Raw genomic sequence first — 20,882 nt, forward strand, 5'->3', positions numbered from 1 at the left:
CCGCGGCGGCGTTCCGTAGACCGGAAGAGGAGGAGGCGCCATATTGTGCGTGGCGGATACGAGGTAAAGCAACGGCCTTGCTGTGCAGCGGCGGGACGATTTTTGAGAGGGAGGGGACGGGGAAGCCAAGATCAGATTTCGAGAAAGCCCGTTAAGGATTCCAGGGCGGGGGGAGCAGCGGAAGAGAGAAATTGTCCGGGTGGCCGCCACGTTGAGCGTGGCGCGTCCTCTGGAAGAAGCGCTTCCGGGTCAGGAGGCGCGGGGCTTCGCGCGGCGGCTGCTCGTGGGAACTGCCCATTTCCAAGAAAGTGAATCTTTCGCAGAGGTTGTTTTGCATCGCCGAGGGGCAGCTGTGCTGCAGAATGAATGCGGCAATCAAGTGTGTTTCTGGAACACCAAAAGCGGGGGATTAGCCCTTGCGCTGCCATTGCACAGCGCTGCAAGCGAGCAGCAGAAATAGTTGGGAAGAGGAGCGCAGGTGGAAGCCTCCGCTTCGCTTCACGCGGTGTAGATGCAGCATGGGGGAGAGGCATAAAGGTCTCTGTGTGATCTAGTCGGGGCGCAGCAACTGGGGAGGCCCAGCTTTTAGCCCACGCTCAGCCACGGGGGCAAGAGGCAAACCCTTTGGGGCGACCGGGGCTGCTCGATGCAAGAAGGCTCGGTGGGGACATCCAGCGCTCAGCCCCGAAGGGAACTGAACTGCCCCTTGGCGCAAACTGCCCAAAGCGGCAGGAGTATTAAGTGGCTGAGTGTCAGAGTGGGGAGGGGGAGTAAATTCAATAACGAACTCGTTTTAAGACCTACTTGCGTCCTTGGCTTGAACTCAACTGGACTGGTTTATGAGGAGACACAGACACTCGATGTTCGGGGACGGCTGGGAGTTATTCGGTAGGACCTAACCGTTGGAGGGCTGGAGACAAACATTTTACCCGCTGGAGACTGAAGGTAGTGAATGAAGCAGAATGGTGACTTTCCCCCAGCTGCTTTCGAGATCATGAGAATTGTGTGAAAAAGCAGCACACAAATATTGGTGAATAAGCAACAGAGCGTTTGGGCAGATGGAGATAAGAAACAGGCCAGCCCACTCCGTTTTCTTGTTTCCCTGCTCTGCTTGGAAAGAAGCAGTAATTTGCAGATCCAACGCCAATCTCTTTCCAGCTGCTTCTGGAGCTTCATGTTCATAGCAGCAGCCTGAAAGAAGATTATGACGTTGGCTGGCTCGTTTCTTGTTCTCATCCCTGCCCCATCTCCAGGCTGTCGTGCGCCTTCATCTTTCATTTAAAAACCAGGCCCTCGGCCCTCCCAAGTCCATCTTTTGCACACGGCTTTTCCACTGCTTTTCACCAGCAGAAAAGAAAGTGACAGCCTGGTGATCTGATTCGAGTTAACAAGCTCCCGATCACCCGGCAGAGAACATAATTGGGATGACCGGTTCTGGAGAGACGTGCCACCCTGAATCACTTGGGGGGTGGGGAAGGATGGACGCAGGATTTTGTTTTGCCGGGAGAAGAATTGGTGGAGAGAGGATGGGGTCCCTGTTCCACCAAGAGAAGAAATTCCTGGGCGGCATTCTTCGGCTTTGCTTGCGGCAAGGAGCTGCTTTGACCCTTAAAAGGTCTGTGTACAAAGTGAGGTAAAAGAGAGAAAGTGTTTAGGGGGCAGCAGAGACATGTTGAATACCCAAATAAATAATGTAAGCATATATTTGCAAGTAGGTTTCCTTGCTACAGAAATGCTGCGCATGGAACTTAGCCCCCAATGCCCCCAATTTGTAATCAGGACATACCCAGCCAGCCGGCAAGAGCTGACCTTCTCCAATGGCTTCTGCTCTCTGAGGAAGTTCACGGCTTCAATACAAGCCTTTGTCATGAGTGACTGAGTGACCAGAGTGGAACCGGAGTTTCCTCCTAGGCCCGGCATTGTCCTGCGAAGCCGCTGAAACCGCAACCGATTCAGGAACTGAGCTCCCTTTGTTTCCGTTCATTTACTACACCAAACCGAAGGTGGGAAGACTTTCTTTTTTCCCAGCCCTGAATGAATCAAGTTGGAGCGCTTCCACATGGACTGATTATGTACCATCAACTCACTGTCGACTCTTAGCGACTAGACCGATATTATTAAGGGTCTCCTGCTCTTGTTTTCATCTTGCTCAGCTTAGAAAAAATATTCAGGACAAAGAGATGCAGAAAAATTGGATATAAGATACAGCAGATAAATCTAATCTCCATCCAGAAGCAGTGGGAGAAACCCTCTTTAACAGGGACCTACGACAGGCACACCCTTCTTTTCAACTATGTTGACAGCAGCAAGCCAACCTATGTTTAATTTCTTCTCTTCGGCAAAGAAAGTTGTTTAGGATGATAAGTGGGGCACGGTGTTCTCCCTGGAGGGATGCACTTACAGAGTAGAGCTGAAAGTTGGGCTGGTTGGAGTGAAATGGCGCTTGCTGGGAGTGCTGGGCAGTGGCGGAAACGCCAGAGAAGTCAGGGAAATGGAAGGAGGCGGAAGGAAAAGTGGCATGTCGTCCACACTTTCTTACCTAGAAGGAAAACAGGTGGAGTAAGTTTTGCCTCCAGACGTCAGCTGTCATCCCATACAAGCCAAGCTGGGTGTTGGTAATACCCATTTCCCTCCCAAGTGGGAAGTGGATGGCAGGTTAAAGCAAAGGGCTTCAGAGTAAGTTTGATCAGAACTGGATGAACTGGCCTGGCGTTTTTCACTGGAAATCTCTCGTGCGGTGTCATTTTTTAAATTTACGAGGTCCGTGCCGGAAAAGCTTTTTCCTTCTGAATTTCATTTTCGGTTAGTCCAAGGATGGAGACCACCCGTTGGTTTCAGCGGCTTTGAGATGTTTGTTGCCAACTCCTGGCAAAGTTTTGGTCTCTGCGCTTGGGTGGTAGCTGAAGAGATTTCCGTGAGGGTCTCTCTGGCCTGATGGACGCCAGCAGAGGTGAGAGAAAGACCCATCGATACCTGCTCGTCGCAGCTCGGCCCTTGAGGCTCCATGGCTGTCTGTATTTGCGGGAGAGCAGCTCCCACTCGAGCATGGGCTTTGGGGGGTCTCTCCCAAATTCTGCACGCTTCCGTCATTGGGCCCGTTTGCAATCCTGGGGGGATTAGGAAGCCACTGTGCGCCTTGAACGTCCTGCTGCTGTTACCCGTGAAACGTTCAAGAGTCTCTTTCAAGGTGCCCGAAAAAGCTTTGTGCTTTGCAGCCGAGGCTTAGTTTCCAGACAGGAAACTTGCAGGAGAGGCAAAAATCCATCTTGTTCTGCTAAGCCAGTGTTTCTCAACCTTGGCCACTTGATGGTGGGTGGACTTCAACTCCCAGAATTCCCCAGCCAGCAATGCTAGCTGGGGAATTCTGGGAGTTGAAGTCCACACATCTTAAAGTTCCCAAGGTTGAGAATCTAAGCTGCGGACAATCCTGGGTTGGGCACCGGAATTGCTGTGGATGATGCTATTGGCAGCTTCGTCTCTGGAGAACCGGGAGGATGGGTGTCAGAGTGACAACTACAGAAGGGTAGCCGGGGAAGATGGGACTTGGGATCCCCCACAGCGACCCAGAGGCGGGTAGAGAGGGCTGGTACCCGAGCGGGGCGCTTCTGAGGGCGTCGGAGGCTTTCAAGAATCAATTCATTGAGGCTTCCCCGCAGCATCTCCCCCGCATCCCGGGCCTGCTCCTGTTGCTAGGGAGGCGGCGGCCGCCTCCTCCCCGGTTGCTATGCTGGGGTCTGGTCCCCGCGGCGCGCCCCGCCCATCCGGAAGGGAGGGCGGCGGGGCGTGGCGGAGCGACGGGGCGTGGCTCGCCGCCGCGGGCAGCGCCAATAGGGAGCGGCGGGGGGCGTGGCCGCGGCGCGGGCTCAGGTAACAGGTTGCGCCCGCCCGGGGCGGCGGCCAGAAGCGGCGCGCAGCCGGAGCCGTCGGGTGGGCGGCGAGTGAGCGAGGCGGGTAAGCCGGCGGCGGGTGGCTCCCCTTCCCCTTCCCCTTCCCCTTCCCCTTCCCCTTCCCCTTCCCCGCACGGTCCCCTTCTTCCCGGCGCCGCTTGCCTTCGGGGCTCCGGCCCCGGCCCCTGCCCCTGCCCCCGAGGGCGACGGGCACCCGAGGGCGCTGTAGGGTGCCCGCAGGGGGAGGAGCGCGCCTCCCCTCCCGTTGGCGCCCGGGCACCCTCCCTCCAGCGCCGCTCGCGCCCGGCGCCTCGCCCCCCTCCTCCCAGGACTGCGTGCCCCTCCGCCAGGACTACACGGCCCCCGGCCAGCACCCCGAGGGTGCCCCGCTCAGGCGCGCCGCCGGTGCCACCGGCGCGCTCCTGCTGGGCTGGACTACGGCTCCCATGGTCCGCAGCTGGCAAAGCCCCCCTCCCCGGGGGCAGCCGGGCTGCCCCCGGGGAGGGGGGCCCTGGCCGGAGCGGCGCCCCCTTGTCCCGCCTTGTGTCCCCCCAAAGGATGCGCGCGGGGCGGCGGCGCTGCGCCCGCGGTTGGCTGCCGCGCAGGCTTCGGAGCGTCCGGGACACGGAGGAGCGCCGCTTTTAGGGGCGAGGGGGCCGAAGCCCGAGCGAGCCCCTGGGCCGTTCCCCAGCATGTCGTTCCCCACCCCGTTTCCCCCGTCTGAAGCCCGCCAGCAGGGCGAGCCAGCTGCCGCGGCCCCGGAGCCCTCGACCCGGGCAGGGCGCTGGGAGGAGGTCCCGGGAGGCGCCTGGGCACCTCCGTGGCTGCAGGTCTGCGAAATGCCCTCCCCCCCAAGTTGCAGGAGCTTAGGGAGAAGGCCCTGCCTTGGTACGCCGGAGCAAAGTCCCCCGAGTTCGGTGGGACCTGCTTTGGGGGCAGGATGCAGCCGGCGCCCTCCAGTCCCTCTGGAAACTGCCATTCGCAGTCTTAAACCCATCCCCCCAGTCAGGGGTCTTGCAGATCAACTGGACTCCAATTCCCACCATCCCCAGCCGGCCTTCCTCCGAAGTTCCGTCGGCAGGGACCGGTCGTATTGTCTCTACACAGCCCATCCACCTGTATCCCCACATACCTGGGGGGCCCCGGTTTGTCCAAACCCCATGTTTCTCATAGGAAAACATTTCCTAATCTGTCTCCGATGCGCTGTTTTCACCTGGTTGTCGGAATTTGCGGCTTTTTAATCCCTTTCTCGGCTCCCCCCTCCCGGCCCCCTTTATATCTGACTTTGCGTTTCTTTGGACACCGGTGGCGGTCGCAAAATTGAAATTAGAGGAAAGGCGAAAACTCCCGTGGCCCAAGAGCAATTTCCCCCCAGTTTTGTTTGCCAAGCAGGGGGGCGGGGGTGGCGTTTGTCTCCTGCCCTGATAGAGACTTGACGGACTGTCCCGACGGCGGCCAAATCCTGTTTGGAGACAAGGGTCTCCAGCAGAGCTTAATGATTGCCTGGAGGGGCTGATTCCAGTCCCACCCGGTCGGCGGCCACCAAGATCCGAGGGGGGGCAACCAATAATGATTTTGCATTTTGCTCAGAGCAGGGTTTCCCAAGTTTATCGACTTGAAGACGTGTGGACTTCAACTCCCAGAATTCCCCAGCCACCCATGCTGGCTGGGGAATTCTGGGAGTTGAAGTCCACACGTCTTCAAGTCGATAAACTTGGGAAACCCTGGTTTAGAGGAACAAATGCACGTGGCCAGCAAACACCTGATCTCTGGGATGGCACCAGCAGCTTTTTAGGTCCGGGCTCTTCCAAACCTGATGGGTCCTTTCTCATGTGAGTGGGTGGGCTTGGGGGGGGGCATGGGTTCACCTGTAGGGCCTGCTTTTGAGCCAGATGCTTACATTTTCCTTGGAAATTAAATCTTGCACCCAGTACCTCTGTCGTGCTCTGACAATACCCACCCATCCTGCATTTCTGAGCCTCCCGGCGTCTTTTGCCCGGGAATGAAATGCACTCTGCGCTTGTCCAGGAATGCTCTTGTCTGCTTCATCTCCACTGTTGATAAAGGAGCCCTTGCTCCCCGCTAGGACGCAGGGCCTTTGAAAAGCGTCCCCAGCTCAGTCTGGCCTCCCGGTGCCCGTTCAGAGCGGGAGGCAGGTCACCGGCTGAAGAGGCAGCTGGCACCCTTGGCATGGCACAGTTGTTGGAAAGACGTATGAATAATTCCCTGTGGCGGCCGGGCTGGTCGTTCCAGTTAAGGGCAGGGATGTTGTGGTTCCTTCTGGGTGGCACCTGCTTGAAAGAGGAGGCTCTTGTTCGGCTCTCCTCGGTCTCGTCCTGCGGGGCAGAGCTTCACCTCTTAGCTTGGATGGATCCAGCCCTCCGGCGCGCTCCAACATGCTCAGGAGACCTCTTTCCAAAGGAGAATCTGAAACGCTTATGAAAGCAGAACCAGCCAAACTCTCCCTGCAGTGGGACGAGGCGGATCGTGCTTCCCAGTTATTTTTCTTCGGATAATCCCCAAGAATGATTTGCTGTCTGTCTTTGAGAACTTCTGTTCGGCCCTTGAAGTCCTTGTTGATCTCCCCCCCCCCAAAACCCTTCGCTTTGCCAAGATCAGCCCAGGAAGCAAAGTGCCGCTCCCCGCCTGGTGCCAATTAGAGTCCCCCCCCCCCAATTTACCTAGGTGGGATTTCTGGAGATGGACGGGGAATGTGATTCTCCAGAGGTTGGTGACCTCTGATCCCAACCCGCCTGGCCCGGGGTGAGAGACGCCAGGACACTAATGCAGCGTAATCTGGAAGAGGCTTGGCCTTCCCACGCTTTCCTTGAAGCGTCTATAATTGGGTCGGGGTTGGTGGGCTACCTTCCTGGGGCTTTGGGCTGTGCAATCAGAGAGGGCAGAGAGGTCATCTCGCTCAACCCTCATTCTGGCTCGGAGGCCTGACTCACCCACCTCGGCTGACGCCCGGCCAGCAGAAGCAGTCTTGACTATTTTGAGTCACTCGTTTCTATCGCTTTTCTCTCTTTCGCACGCCCTGCAAAATACTTCTTGAACGGCGGTGATGTAAAGCAGTGGTTGCTGTTTTGTTATTGATTGTGACGAAACCATTTTAAAAATAGGAAGTGGATCAAAGCCGTGTGTAAGCCTGTATCTGGGATACCTCCCACCCAATCCAGCCAGGGCAGGATTGCCACAGGCCTGGATCATTATTAAAGGGGGGGGAAAGCGAGAATTTTTGCCAGCATAATAGTGGAGAGATTAACCAAAATTCCTTCCGCGACTGGTTCTCGGGCACGGTAGCCAAGTCGGTTTGTTGTGAATATTCTCTTTTTAGCCTGATTTCTATTGCTTCCTTATCCCCCTGGACCTGTTTGGCTGGTTTTTTTTTTTTAAAGAAAGTTTAAGTTTCTGTTGGAAAACCCTGTAAAAAACGATCAGGCAGGGCCTCTGGACTCCTTGTCTTCGGGCTGGAACTGCGTGTGATCGCAACAATGCCCTTTTTTCCATAAACGCTGAAAAATGTTTTAATTAGAGTACGGTACGTGCCGCTCTCGCAAAAACCCCACGAGCGCCCAGGAGGAATGCCCTCGAGAACAGCCGCCAGCAGCCCCTGGATTAACTCCGTAGAACTGGCAGCGGGTGGGTTTTTTCGGGAGGAAATGGGGGGGGGATGGCATTGATGGGCCTAATGGTTAAAGCAGCTTCTCCGACCTAGACGCCCTCCAGATGCAGCGGGACTTGACGTTTTGGGGGGGCCAGGCAGGTTTTTAAGAAAACCCATCTTCAAATGTCCTGGTTAGTCGGGGAGCTCAGAAACTGAGTTCTTACAACGTCTCAGCCTTTGTGGAATAAGCTGAAGGGACTTCAGCCCAGCCCGGTGACATCCCAACCACATTTCCCGACGGATCGTCCACTGAATTTCTTCTTTTGGGGCCCAGAAACGCTTCTGGAGTTGTTTGGGGCCCCGTGGAAATTGGAAGGAGTTTCTCCCGCTGCAAGGTCTTGGAGTGTTATTCCGTTTATTTGTTTCAGGGTGCTGGAAGGGCCTGGCTGGCTCTTCCGCTTGGGCGCAGGGCTTTCTGGAGCTCCCGAAAGACCAGGAAGCAGTTTCGGTGTTTGAGTTGCAGCCGCCGAGCTGATGATTAACCCGCTCCTTTGCCTGTGGAATGGAAAAGTGGAAATAAAAGTGATTCAGGTGTTGCAGCCAACCGGGGTTAGCCCAAGCCCAGCTTGGAAAATATGCATGCACGCACACACACACACCCCAGCACACCCCGCTTCACACATTGCGCTGAGCCCCAAGGGACTCTGTTTTGGGCAGAGTGTGGCGGGCGAATCCGGTTGCGGCCATTTGCAAGCCACGGTGTGGTGTTTAGGTGTGAACCCAGCACGGACTTCATAGGCTCAACGATTCACGGCTTGGCCTCATGGCCCCAACCCTGCGTTGCATTGGCTCTGGACAAGGAGGCTTCATCTGGGTTTGGCGCTGCGGCAGAGCGATCTGGGTTAGTGGGTGGTTTGGGGGAGAAACCCGGGTTGAGGGCGGAAGGTGGCACATTGGCCGGGGAGCCAGCCATAACCCTCTTCCTGCGACTCCAATACGTTTTTCTTTCCTTCTTGGCAATCCTTGGGTGTTTCTTCCTGAACCGGCTGTTGCTTTTGGGTTCCTTAGTAGCCCCTTCTTGACTACATAGCCGCTAACTCTCGGCGGTGACCCGTCATTCATAACCAGGGCCGTGCCTTTGAAGTCTGCTTCTTCTTGTTTTTATTTTTTATTTTTTTAAGTTTCTAGCTCTCATGGAAACGCTCCCTGGTGCTTCCTTCTGGCTCTTCCCCAAGGGCATGATACTAATAACAGGGGAATTTGGCTTTCTTTGGGCACGGGGGGCGGGGGGGAGGGTTACAGGTGTCCCTGCGCAGAGGGAGGCGCTTTATCGGCCTGGCAAGAGACGCGGCTGGGTGGCGGACGGGGGCGCACCCGCTGTTTACCCGGGACGCCCGGGCCTTGCGCAAGAGAGGAAAGGTCGGGCTGCCTGGAGGACTCCGTTCGGCCCGCAGCACCTGCCGGGCTGGGTCGGTGAGCTCAGCTCAGGTGTGTCAGTTTCAGGTTTCCGTGCCGAGTTGCTGGGCCGGGGCCCTCCCTGCACCGTGGCGGCCATTTCGGTCCTGGCAAGGGCGCCAAGGAGGGGGTGGCCAAAGGTTCCCGCGGGGCCTGCGGGCAGAATTCCTCCTTTCTGTTGCGGGGGGGGGAACCCAGCCGGCCAGCTTGGCAAACAGGTTTTAAATGCAGAACTGGGAGGAGGAAGAGAAGGTTATTTTGGGGGTGTTTTGCCAAATGGGGGGCTCTGAAGCGGTGGCAGTGCTGCAAATGTGCCACCCCCCCAGCTTCCCCCTCCCCCACCACCGAACATGCACTCAGGGGCGGATTATCTCTTCCTCCCTCCCAAAGTTCAGGAATCTGGGAATGTGCGTGGGCAAAAAAAGAAGGAAGCGTTCGGCTGTCTATAATGATTAACTTCTGGCGCTCTTTGCCACAAGGTGTGTGGACGGGGAACCCTGAGACCATTTTTTTAAAAGATGGAGGTTTTGGCTCTCTTTATTCTCAGAACGAGCTCTCTTTTTAGGTAGTTAACCTTATGGATCCTCCATGTGCAGAAGCAGCATACCTCTGAGTACCAGAGGGTGATTTCATGGAGGGGCTGCTGCTAATATCCCGCTTGTGGCGTTCCCCAAAGCCCTTATTTGGCTATTCTGGCTCTTAGGATGACAATTTTTTGCTTGGTTTGATCCTTCCAATTCAACTTAAATATATATGTGTATATGCATGTATAGGTATGTATGTGTGCATATATATGTATTTGTGTGTGTGTGTGGAGGCTGTAGACTGGGGGTGAGAGGAAGGCCCAGCTCCTCCTCCTCCAGCCCGTGGCTGAAAAGACTGAAATTTCATGTTGTGTGAACCCAGCTGGCAATTTGTTCCTTTGCACAAGTGAATTGTGTTACACTAGCAATCGGGCAGAGAGGGTTCCAATAACAAGCTGTGGCTTATGGGCTTGGGCGGATGCCTTGGGCTGGTTTCCTATGCTCCCAAGGTGTTGGAGGTGGCTTGTGATCCATGGTATTCTTGCACCTGACACACACACAAGCATTTTACAATGCCTTCCCACACACACACACACGCACACACTTTTTATAACCCAGCAAGGCCCAAAGCTATACCCCTATTTGGTTCCAACTTGGCGTGTTGTGTGAACCTTCCCGTTGTGATTTATGGGCTCTGCTCTGCGGCCGGGCAAAGGCAGGGCCAGTTGAATAAACAAGCCCCATTTGCAGTTTATGGTTTGGAGCCACGTGGTGAGCCCAGCCTGAAAAGGCTGCTGGAGGAGCCCAGTTATGCCATTTTCAAGGCAGACCATGCAAGCCATGTAACCCCTCCCTGACTCTCTGGGGCAACCCCCCCCCCAGCTGAATGGCAGCTCCTTGGCTTCCTGTTTCCAGCCCCACAGCCCCAGACGCTGGTTTGCTTGTGCTGTGCGGTGTGAAGCCAGATCAGCGGCCACATGGGGCTTTCCCCCAGGCTGGATTCACACACCGTGGCTCTTCAGGGTCAAGGTCCAAGTGGAGGTCCCAAGCTTGGTTGGCCCCCCGGCAGGCAGCTTTGCATTGGCTTCTTGAGGCCAGCAGCTCTTTCTGCTTCCGAGGCACCTCTTCCTGGTCTTCACCTTGCTCTCCTGGTGGCCTCCTTTCCACCCTCTGAGGCTGATAGTGACTTCAGTTCCTTTTGCCTCAGGGGCTGCTCCTCCTTTCTCTCCCTTATCTTCGCTTCCCAGCTGTCCTCCAGCAGTAAACGGGAGGAAAAACAAAATATTGTTTCTCCCCTTCTGTCCCTGTTTGGCCGCTTGAAGGCCTCTGCTCCTCCTCCTCCCCTGGCTGAGACGCAGCTGGCCTCCGACCAGAGGATGTTGGACGAAAAGGGCCCCGCGCTTGGCTGGCTCGCCAGCCGTGTCCTGAGCAGCCAGCCAGGAACATGGGAAAAGCAGACGGGATGGCAAAGAGGGGCCGAGTTCGAATCCAGAGTTGCTAGGCCCGTCGTTTTTGCACTCAGATGAAAGTTGAAAGGAAGGCAGGCAGGCAGGCGCTGTCCGGGATCACAGCAAGGTCTGGTTGCCCCCGTGGCCAGCTCTCTGGGGTTGGCATGGACAGGTAGACTGCTTTCCCCATGGAGGCTCCATACAGCTCTCAAGTCTGGCAGCTACTAGTAGATCTCCCCCCCTTTTTTTTTTTGCTGCCATCAAGGAACCTTCTTCTGCATGCAAAGCCAGGCAGTGGTCCATCTGGCTCCCATCTCCCGCCAGGCGGCCTGTCTTTTCCCATACTGCCTCTCCTAACCTGTTAGGCTGTGACACTTTCCATCCCTTGGGGTGATGGGAGTTGAAGTCCAAGCGGGAAAGCCGTGGAGTTGAAAAAAGTCTCTTAGAATAGTCCGAGCCCCTTTGAGCATCCAAGAGCCAATCTTTCCCTCCCTCCCTTCCTTCCTTCCTTCCTTCCTTCCTTCCTTCCTTCCTTCCTTCCTTCCTTCCTTCCTTCCTTCCTTCCTTCCTTCCTTCCTTCCTTCCTTCCTTCCTTCCTCCCTCCCTCCCTCCCTCCCTCCCTCCCTCCCTTTCCTTCCTTCCTTCCTTCCTTCCTTCCTTCCTTCCTTCCTTCCTTCCTTCCTTCCTTCCTTCTCTTTCTCCCTCCCTCCCTCCCTCTTTTTCCTTCCTTCCTTCCTTCCTTCCTTCCTTCCTTCCTTCCTTCCTTCCTCCCCTCCCCTCCCTCCCCTCCCTCCCTCCCTCCCTTCCTTCCTTCCTTCCTTCCTTCCTTCCTTCCTTCCTTCCTTCCTTCCTTCCTTCCTTCCTTCTCTTTCTCCCTCCCTCCCTCCCTCCCTCCCTCCTTCCTTCCTTCCTTCCTTCCTTCCTTCCTTCCTTCCTTCCTTCCTTCCTTCCTTCCTTCCTTCCTTCCTTCCTCCCTCCCCTCCCTTCCCTCCCTCCCTCCCTCCCTCCCTCCCTTCCTTCCTTCCTTCCTTCCTTCCTTCCTTCCTTCCTTCCTTCCTTCCTTCCTTCCTTCCTTCCTTCCTCCCTCCCCTCCCTCCCTCCCTCCCTCCCTCCCTCCCTCCCTCCCTCCCTCCCTTCCTTCCTTCCTTCCTTCCTTCCTTCCTTCCTTCCTTCCTTCCTTCCTTCCTTCCTTCCTTCCTCATTCACTGATCCCACAAAGGAATTTGAAGGCTCACCGTCTTTTTCTTTTCCTTAATTCCCTGCCTTTCTCCTGCCCCCCCTTCCCTGGTCCCCTTGCAGACATGCTCAGCTTTTGTGTGGGTTTCGTTTGGGGGGAGGGCCGGGGATAAAAGTGCCTGTGTGGAAAGGGGAGATAAGAGAAGGCGGCGGAGGGGCGGGAGCAGCAAATTCAGAGGCTCAAGGGCAGCTGCCCGCCTCGCCTCGCCTCGCCTCACCTCCCCCCCCGCCGCAGAGCCCCAGCAGGGCAGCTGTGCCGTGCCATGCCGCGCTGCTGCTGAAGCAGCCAGCCTACCTTGGGTTGCAAAAACCCGGGACTGAGACCCGGAGTTCGGGGGCCGGCAAAGTTCTGGCACCACTCAGCTGCCCCAGGCGCCGCTTGCCCCGAGAGGCTGGCGTCCCTCCTTGGGCAGAGGAGGTCAGTTCCGCGCGTTGCTCTCTGCCCCTGACCCTCCCGCGGACGCGTCCCTTTCCTGCACCAGCCGCAGTGAGTAGGAAGCGTTTGGACGGTGCGGCGGGGAGTGGATTGAGCTGGGTCTCCAGCGCGAGTGTTTGGGGAAGCGCGGGGGTCCTCTGGCGGGCGGGGCTCAGCCTGACAGCTGTGGGCACTGGAGCATCTCTCTCCCGCTCTCTGGGCGCTGCCCTCTCTTGCTGACACAGCTTTTGGAGAGAGACCTCCAACTCCCTGATGGCACGGCGCCAGGGCGCTCGGAGGCAATGCCCAGGTTCTTGGCTCATCCTCCAGTTCCCATCATCCCCAAAGCTTCATCTTCATGCTCCTGCGGACGTTAATGGCTCCAGGACCACCTCCCCCTCCTCCTCCTCCTCCTCCTCTTCCTCTTCCTCTTTTCCCTCCTCCTCGTTATGATGATGCTTATTGCTACTGAATGATATTTAACGACAGCAGCTCTGGGCCACCCAAAAGGGGAGAACAATTGCGTTAGCCTGGCGGGTCAAGCAGTGAGCTGAAAGTTCCCGTAGCGCTGGCCAGGGGCCGGGTAGAATGAGCCATAATCAGGCAAGAAAAATGCGTTCGGGGCATGCTCCCCCCGCGAGGGGTCTCGAGCCCCCTTCTCCCAACCCGGTCCCACTTTAGCCTTGGCTAAAAAGAAATTGGGACCGGGGAAGCCAGAGCGCCCTACGGGAGGGCAGAAATCCCCTTTGCCTTCCTGTGGCTCTCCGCCCATCACGCCTCCTCGCACGCTGGGTGTACGAGCGTGAATTCCAAACCGCCTTGGAGCTTCTTCGCTCGCTCGTTGGAAGGCGGGCGAAGGTGATGCACGGAGTCGATGAAGAAAGGGAAATTTCCTTTCCTCCTCCATTTGATCTGAGGCATTTCCTCGTCAGTTTCACGAATGGCATTGTCGGCCTGCGAGGGGGTGGGGCGAATCTGGGGGGAGGGATCGGATCCTGGGTCTCTTGCAAGCCCTGCGCTGAGCCTCCAGGAGCAGGAGCAGTCTATCTGCATGGGCTGCGGAAGAACCCCAGGACCCTGGGCTGTTGCCTCTCTTTGGCGGGCACAGCGAAGGAGTTTGGTCGCTGGTGCTCTAGCAACCAACCCCAGTGGCACTTGGAGGATGATTTTTTTTTTTTTTAGCCAACGCGGTGCCCTCCGTGCTTGCTGTGGCGTCCTTTGTAAGCCCGGCTCCTGGTGAAACCTTTGCAACGGTGCCTCGCCAGGTTGGGCAGGATGGGGGCCATAAATAAAGGGAGTTGTGTGCGGTGGCGAATTCCAGAGATAACGGGCAAGTCCCTTGGCTGCTAGACCGGAGTGGAAACTGGAAATCTGGGGCAGAAATCTGGATTGGTGATTTTTATTTCAGACTTCCCACTTCTGCCCTGTGAAGTTTGGGGAGGGTCCCTGGTTCATCTCCCGGGGGGGTTAAATAATCAGCTTTTCAACCCCCCCCCAAATTCTGTAATAACTTTCCTTGCTGTTATTGGACTCAGAACGAAGCAGGTTTATCCTCAGTCTCTCTCTTTACCTTCTCCCCTCTGCAGGATCCTTGAAGACCTCTGACCCGTGCAGCATGGACCATTCTGTGAATGGCACCCTAGCCGAGAAGCACAGCCCCATAGACTACGGAGTCCAGATCAGGTTCATCGATGACCTGAAGGAGCCTAGGAAGTCCCAGAAGATCCGCCCCAAGGCTTCCAGGCCGGGCTCCTATGGCGTGGCCGTGCGGGTCCAGGGCATCGATGGCCAACCCTTTGTGGTCCTCAACAGCGGTGAAAAGGGAGAAGATTCGTTCGGGGTACAGATCAAAGGGGGAAGCAGATATGGAAGGCCAGCTCGGAGTCGGACCCTTGGGGAGACCTTTCCAGGCTCTCCTAGGGCCGGGTCGTCATCCAAGGACGCTTCGGGTTCCATCAGCTCCGATTCGGATCTTCCGGAGAATCCTTACGGGGCAAAACCTTCTGGACACAGCTCTCAATACAGCACCTCGGATGAGGACCTGGGTCCCCAACGAGTGCCCCAAGCTGATAGCTTGGATGGGATTCGCGCATCCCGTAGCAACGGCTCCTCTCTCCCCCACGGCGGCTATCGGACGCTGCCCCACAAAAAATCCATGGGGCAGCAGCATCTGCGGCGGACTCAATCTCACAGTTCTTTGCTTGATCCCGAGCCGAGCGACCCGCAGGAGCCGAGCCCCCCTAGAACTCACGACTCGGGTTATGCTTCCCGGTCAGGGAATTCCGGGGTCCCAGAAAGGAGTAGCAGTGCGCTGAATCTCTCTCCCCCCAGCGTCCCCAACCTTAGGGAATCCACAGCCTGCAACTTCCCTGGTTTGCGGTCCGTCCACAAGCCGTCGGACACAGGATCCCCAGAGCCGGCCCAACCAGTCGGCGCCAACAGTGGTGAAATCGATACAAAGCCGCTCTCTTCCGTGGACTCCTTGATCCACAAGTTTGACCGAAAGGCCCTGCCAAGGGGACGAGCCTCCCGCAGGACCCGGGTCTCGCCAGAGAGCCACAAGCGCTCACGGAGCCTCGACGGAAGGAGCGCTTACCGAGATACAGTGGACGCGCGGGAACTTGGGACCACCGAGCATCCAGGACATTTCAGGGAAGGAGCCCAAACCTTGACGAGTAAGCCCTTCGTTTCGGCTAATCCGCCGGGCAACCGGGGAGCCGCTGGGCAAGCGATGAAGGAGGATAAGTCTAAGATGATCCAGGATTGGGTCAGCAAGAGTCTGGAGGAGCCCGGGATGGAAAAGCAGCCGAGAAAAGTCCAGTCCGATTTGCAGGTAATTTTCCGGACGTCTTTCCTAGGGACCCGATTTCCCGATCGGTCCATGGCCACCCTGGGTTTCATGCTGTACCACATGGGTGGGAAAGCCACGATCCTCCTGACGTTGCTGCCTGCGCTGGGTCTTGCAAAAGGAGCGTCTTTTTCATCCCTTCTTTCGCGGAAGTGAAGACCGTCTTCCTGGCGAGCCGGGCGGCTGCAGTTCGCAGGGTAATGGTGGCCCATCCAGACCCGCCTTGACTCGCTGGGTGGGTTTGTTCTTCCAGCTGAAGTCCACCCCAGACCTCCTGAGGGATCAGCAGGAGGTAGCGCCGCCTGGAAGCAGCGAATACACCAAGGAGCTCATCTACAGCATTCTGAAGGACAGGTAAACATCTGGAAGCTGGAAAGGGCTTGTTTGTCGGAAAAGGGAGCCTCTCCGTCGAGCCAGGCTTACCTTTTGTTGACTTCACGGGCGCCTTCTGGGTGGCCAGGCAGAAATGCTTTGCCGTTCCCTCTTCTGGATGTCTTTCCAGCTTCCCAATCTCATCTGAATTGCTAAGCTCTCCTAGTGGTCTCCCATCCAAGGACCGACTAGGTTTGATCCTGGTTACCTTTTCCCAGATCAGCCACTTCCCACGACTCATTTGGGTTTCTGGCTTTAAATATGCTTTCATGTCTGTTTGGGGCTTAGCCCTGAGTGCCTTTTCTCCTCAGGGCCCAGGGATAAAGTCTGAGACCCCAGATTGCCCTGGGGGGTTCCACCAAGAGTATCCCACTGCGTCAGTATCCCATGGCGGGCAGCCCAAAGTTTCTGGGAAGCCTGCACACAGCTGGTCTAAAGGCAGCAGCCTTCTCTTGCTCTTCTCTACCAACGTTTGGTAGACCCTCTCTACAGCTGGAGGCTCTATTTTGTGAGCATCGTCCCCTAGCTTGGTAAGATTCAGCGTGGCGTCTGCCGCGGGCCTCGTTTGCAGCTCATTAACCAAGGTTACAGCTTAGCAGGAGGTTGGGGTTTATTCAGGGGGCCCTCGCGGCACAAGCCCTCATTCAGCGCTTGGAAAACTGTCGTTTTCAGGAGCGCCGAAAGCGATGCCTCGGCAGAGAGGAAAACCAACCTCATCTTTGAGAAAATCCAGGCGTTTGCGGTACGTCTCCCCCCCCCTCCATTGCCCACAAAGCAGGTCCCGCAATTGCTGCAGGCAGGGGGGCATCCCCCGTTCTGAAGAGGTGTGCCATGCAAGGGGGGGGGTCTTTTTGAAACCGTGAGGACTAGCGATTTGATGGGAGGTTTCCCTAAAAAATTGCTACGGCTAAGAAATGGGAGTGTGCCCCCGTTTCAGCTTGTAAGGAAATCTGACTTGGAGGGTTTCTTTTTCTGGCTTGGGGGGGTAAGGCTGCCCCTTCGTCGGAGCTGAGAGGGTCCCGCTCGGAGGTGACCGACCTGAAGCGGAACGTGGAAGAACTGGGCAGCCGGAACAAGGTGGCCTTGCAACCCTTTTTCTGGGGGGGGGCAAATATTCTGCATCTCTTCCTTCTGGCCAGGCTGTGTGTGTGTGTGTGTGTGTGTGTGTTGGCCAGCTGGTTGGCTGCAGCTACTTCCCTGGATGGGGGCGTACTTTTGGACTCCAACTCCTATCTTCCCCAACCACTGGCTATGCCAACTGGGACTGGGGAGAAGAAGCATTGGGCTTCTGGGTAATTCCCGCCAGGTGGCAGGAGCAGGGGCTTCTGGGTAATTCCCGCCAGGTGGCGGGAGCAGGGGCTTCTGGGTAATTCCCGCCAGGTGGCGGGAGCAGGGGCTTCCAGATAGTCCCGAGACCTTTGCAGAACTGTGCCTGAACACCCTCTTTGGGCCACGATTCATGCTGGGGATGTTTATTTCTCTACATCCCCCCCTTTTAAATTTTTTAAAAAAATAAATAAATAAATAAATAAATAAGAGTCCCACGCAGGCCCCCCAGAGGTCGGAACCGGCACAGGAGCGCGACCGGCACGGCCTGGAAATCCGGCTGCAGGAGCTGGAGGAGGAATGCCGTCGGCTTCGGGAGGCTTTTGACAAGAAGAACCGGGAGCTCCAGAGCATGTCGCAAGAGTGAGTGGGGAGCCCGGGCGGGGCGGCGTCCGATGCTGGCACCGTTCCCCTGCCAGGCTGTTTCTCCCCCTGGGCTGGGCTCACGTGTAGCCGGGAAGTCGGGAGCTCCCTTGCCCGGTGAACGTCCTGAGCCGTAAGCGTGAAGTCCGGGGATCCGAAGGTGCAATCAATCGGGCGGGCGAACAGTCCGCCCATCTTGATGAGCCAGGCTCCGGTCGCTGCACGAGGGCTGGCGTGTCTGGAACGATGCATCCGTGCATACCAGCCACGTACTGAAATGCAAATGAACGGCAGTAGATCATAGGTTTAAAACAACAGCAGGTCAGCTAGAGGGGAATCCGTCTCTTTCTTCCCAATCCAAAGATGGGAGAAGTTGGCCGCTTTGTTCCGACGGGGACGTAGCACGGCTCTTTTAGACCTCGGAGGAGGAGGAGGAGGAGGAGGAGGAGGAGGAAAAGCAGGAGCGTGCACACATGTTTACTCTGTAGAGCCAAATCCCATCCAGACACGCTGAAGGTGACAGATCTCCCCCCTTCTTCCCTCCCCTTTAAGGTTGAAAGACGTCAGAGCCATCAAGGAGCAAATGGAAGCCAAGCTGACCGACTCCGAAGACCAACTGATGGAAATGCAGAAGGCGCTGGATCGACTTCAAGAGCTGCCGACAGACAGGGACGCGCTGCTGAAAGTGAGCTGGCGCTCGCCCGGGCTCTCTTGCGAGCGAGCAAACACGCTGCGGCCAAGCCGGGCCCAGAAACGCGTTTCTCTTTCTTGGCTCCCCAGGAGCTGCTGGAGACCCGAGAAGACCTGGAGGAGGTCTTGGGGGCCAAGCAGAAGCAGGAGGACCACCTGCGCCAGCGCGAGCGCGAGCTGACGGCGCTGAAGGGGGCCCTGAAGGAGGAGGTGGCCAGCCACGACCAGGAGCTGGATCGGGTCCGGCAGCAGTACCAGCAGGACATGGAGCAATTGAGGCGCAACATGGAAGACGTGTCGCAGGTGAGCGGCGGTGCGGGGTCTGGGTCTTGTGTGCAGCGGAGGGAGGCTAGCTGGAAGAGCATCGGGGATCTCGCCCAGCCCTCTGTCTGATGTGCTAGATTTTTTTGTGTGGGGATCCTGGGGCAAGGAGGCAGGGAAGAGCATCGTATCTTCAAGAGAAGTTACCACTTGATTAGACCAAGGTTGAGGCAGGGAAAGGGACCCATCTCATTAACCTTGGATCGTTTGAGCTTTGCAACCAAAAGTCTCACGTTCAGCTCCTAGGATTTAGACCAGGATGTCTGGGAGTGAGGTGCTCATGCCCCCATGATCATTCTCCAGATGTGGCCCACCTCCCCTTTGGGTGAGTGGATCTTGATTCGGGTCCTTCCCCCTCTTTGAATCTGTGCGTTGGTCTTCTTCTGGTGTAGGATCAAGCCAGCCTGGAGGCTGAGAGGCAGAAGGTCAACTCTCTGGTGAGGAACCTCCAGACGGAGCTTCAAGAAAGCCAAGAGGAAGGAGATCACTGGAAGGAGATGTTCCAAAAAAACAAGGAGGAGCTGCGTAATGTGAAACAAGAGTGAGTCAACCGTGTTTCCCTCCTGTCCATCTCTCCTCTAAAAATTCCACTCAGGTGGAGAGGCTCTCGTGCCGAACCATCTTTAATCATCTTCAGTTGCTTCGTGCGTGAATTTCATGCAGCTTGGCTGGTTCTCCAAGACAGCTTTAAGCGTGGAGCAAACTGCTCTGAAGCTTTGTGTTTCTCCTGGTTGCCTTGGGCATCCCATCGCTGCCTTTAGTTTGGCCGTCACTCTGTGTCTCTCGCTCCCTGCCTCCCTTGTCGTTGATACGGTGATGGTCTTCACCTTTTCCAGGCTGATGCAGGTCAAGGTGGAACGTGAGGAGTTTGAGGAGGAGCTGAAGGAAACCCGCGAGCGCTTTGCAGCCATGCGGCAGGAGATGGACCAGATCCGGAACCGTTCTGCGGACGCCAAGGAGGTCAATGAGCTAAGAAAGGTGTGCTTAGCTGCAAAGACACTTAACAACATACTAGACCAGTGTTTCTCATCCTCAGCGACTTTAAGATGTGTGGAGTTCAACTCCCAGAATTCCCCAGCCAGCATGGGAGTTGAAGTCCACCCATCTTAAAGTCGCTGAGGTTGAGAAACACTAAGCTAGATCACTGTAACTGGGTGTGGAGACATCACCAGGTGGTGACCTCTAATTATTGTTGAAGAACTCCAACCCCCATCATCCTTGATCAGGTTCCCATGGGCTGATGGGGGCTTGGATGCAACACTGGCCCTCTTCTCCTAGTGTAGAGAGAAGATCTTTTTCAAATTTCTTCTTCCCTGACCACGCTCAGAGAGACGTCTTCTTCATTCAATGTCTTTGGTTTCCACCAAATAGGGCAATAGCCACGGGTCCAGATATGTCTGTCTATATTTTTCAGTTTTTAAGGGCTAAGGAACCCAGGGCATGTTTTGAGGATGGGTCTGGAGGGTTTTGTAGTCTCCCAGCTTGGATTCCTGATAGGTTATGCCACTCACCTAGTCCTACAGCTCTCCCAGCTCTTTCAACAGGATCCCTTGTTGGTTTGGCTGCCATAACTTCACTCAACAAGGGTGAACGATTCTTGGCCCTTCCGCTTTCAGGGATGGGTCTGACTCATTTTCTCCTCCTCTCAGGAGCTGCGTGAGGCTCGGGAACAGCTGCGGGATGTGGTGGAGGAGAAGGAGGGGCAGGGCAAGATCCTGCGCCTCCGGGAGAATGAGATCGTTGCCCTGAAGGAGAAGCTGGAAGATGAGGCCGCTGGCCGTAGCCAGGAAGTTGAGGAACTAAGCTTGCGGTTTCAAGAAAAGATGCAGAAGTTCCAGAAGGATTACGAGGAGGCATTCAAGGTAAGGAGGCGCAGAGAAAGTGGACCCAACTTCTCCAAACTGGCTCAACGTCTGGCTTGATGGTTCACTGCGATGGGAGACCTGATGGTCGCCTTCGTCCCTTCCTCCGGTAGGCCAAGGCTGCCTTGGAGGGTGAGAAGGAGGCCACTGACCAGACGCGGAGACTGGTGGAGTCCACCCTGAGGGAAACCCAGGAAGAGAATGACGACCTCCGGCGCAAGATCTTGGGCCTGGAGACCCAGCTGAAGGAATACCGCCATTTTGCTGATAGTTGGCAAGACATGGAGGCCAGGCTGAAGGAGAAGATTATCAAGTTGGAGGTACTGGAAGGAGAAGCGATGCTCTGTCGTTTCTGGGTCAACATCTTGGTTTCCTTCTGTTTTAGTCATCCTCATCCCATCTCTAGGGAACCGGGGCTGAGATCAGAGGTAGAGGTTTCCAGAGCCTTGCCCTTGACGTGACAGTGGCCATCTTGTTTAGCTAGCCCCAACCCTTGGCTTCTGAAACGTGCCTGCTTTGCACCTTGTG

At 56.4% G+C, this 20,882-nt stretch overlaps 1 protein-coding gene across 5 annotated transcripts in view; it reads left to right on the top strand.

Annotated features, from left to right (window-relative positions):
• The first annotated feature begins 42 nt into the window (after positions 1-42).
• Positions 43-20,882, top strand: part of CGN (cingulin) — a 32,278-nt gene continuing 11,438 nt past the window's right edge. For 2 of the 5 annotated variants that reach the window (XR_015795513.1, XM_088137171.1), the window contains exons 1-12: positions 3,856-3,951; positions 14,159-15,405; positions 15,674-15,774; positions 16,465-16,534; positions 16,783-16,869; positions 17,342-17,481; positions 18,034-18,166; positions 18,262-18,474; positions 18,885-19,033; positions 19,329-19,470; positions 20,142-20,354; positions 20,468-20,674. Coding sequence is in view for 4 of the 5 variants with exons in the window: in XM_088137171.1 (XP_087993297.1) it covers positions 14,188-15,405; positions 15,674-15,774; positions 16,465-16,534; positions 16,783-16,869; positions 17,342-17,481; positions 18,034-18,166; positions 18,262-18,474; positions 18,885-19,033; positions 19,329-19,470; positions 20,142-20,354; positions 20,468-20,674 (2,673 nt within the window). In the remaining variant the exon portion in view is untranslated. Of the gene's footprint in view, positions 64-3,855; positions 3,952-8,103; positions 8,396-14,158; positions 15,406-15,673; positions 15,775-16,464; positions 16,535-16,782; positions 16,870-17,341; positions 17,482-18,033; positions 18,167-18,261; positions 18,475-18,884; positions 19,034-19,328; positions 19,471-20,141; positions 20,355-20,467; positions 20,675-20,882 lie in introns of those variants that run through there. The other 3 variants (XM_088137173.1, XM_088137172.1, XM_088137174.1) reach the window with 3 other exon arrangements.

The sequence above is a fragment of the Python bivittatus genome, unplaced genomic scaffold (assembly GCF_059951505.1).
Source record: "Python bivittatus isolate LINGU-HERP-01145 unplaced genomic scaffold, Pbiv_v1 ctg000180_np1212, whole genome shotgun sequence".
Lineage (NCBI taxonomy): Eukaryota > Metazoa > Chordata > Lepidosauria > Squamata > Pythonidae > Python > Python bivittatus.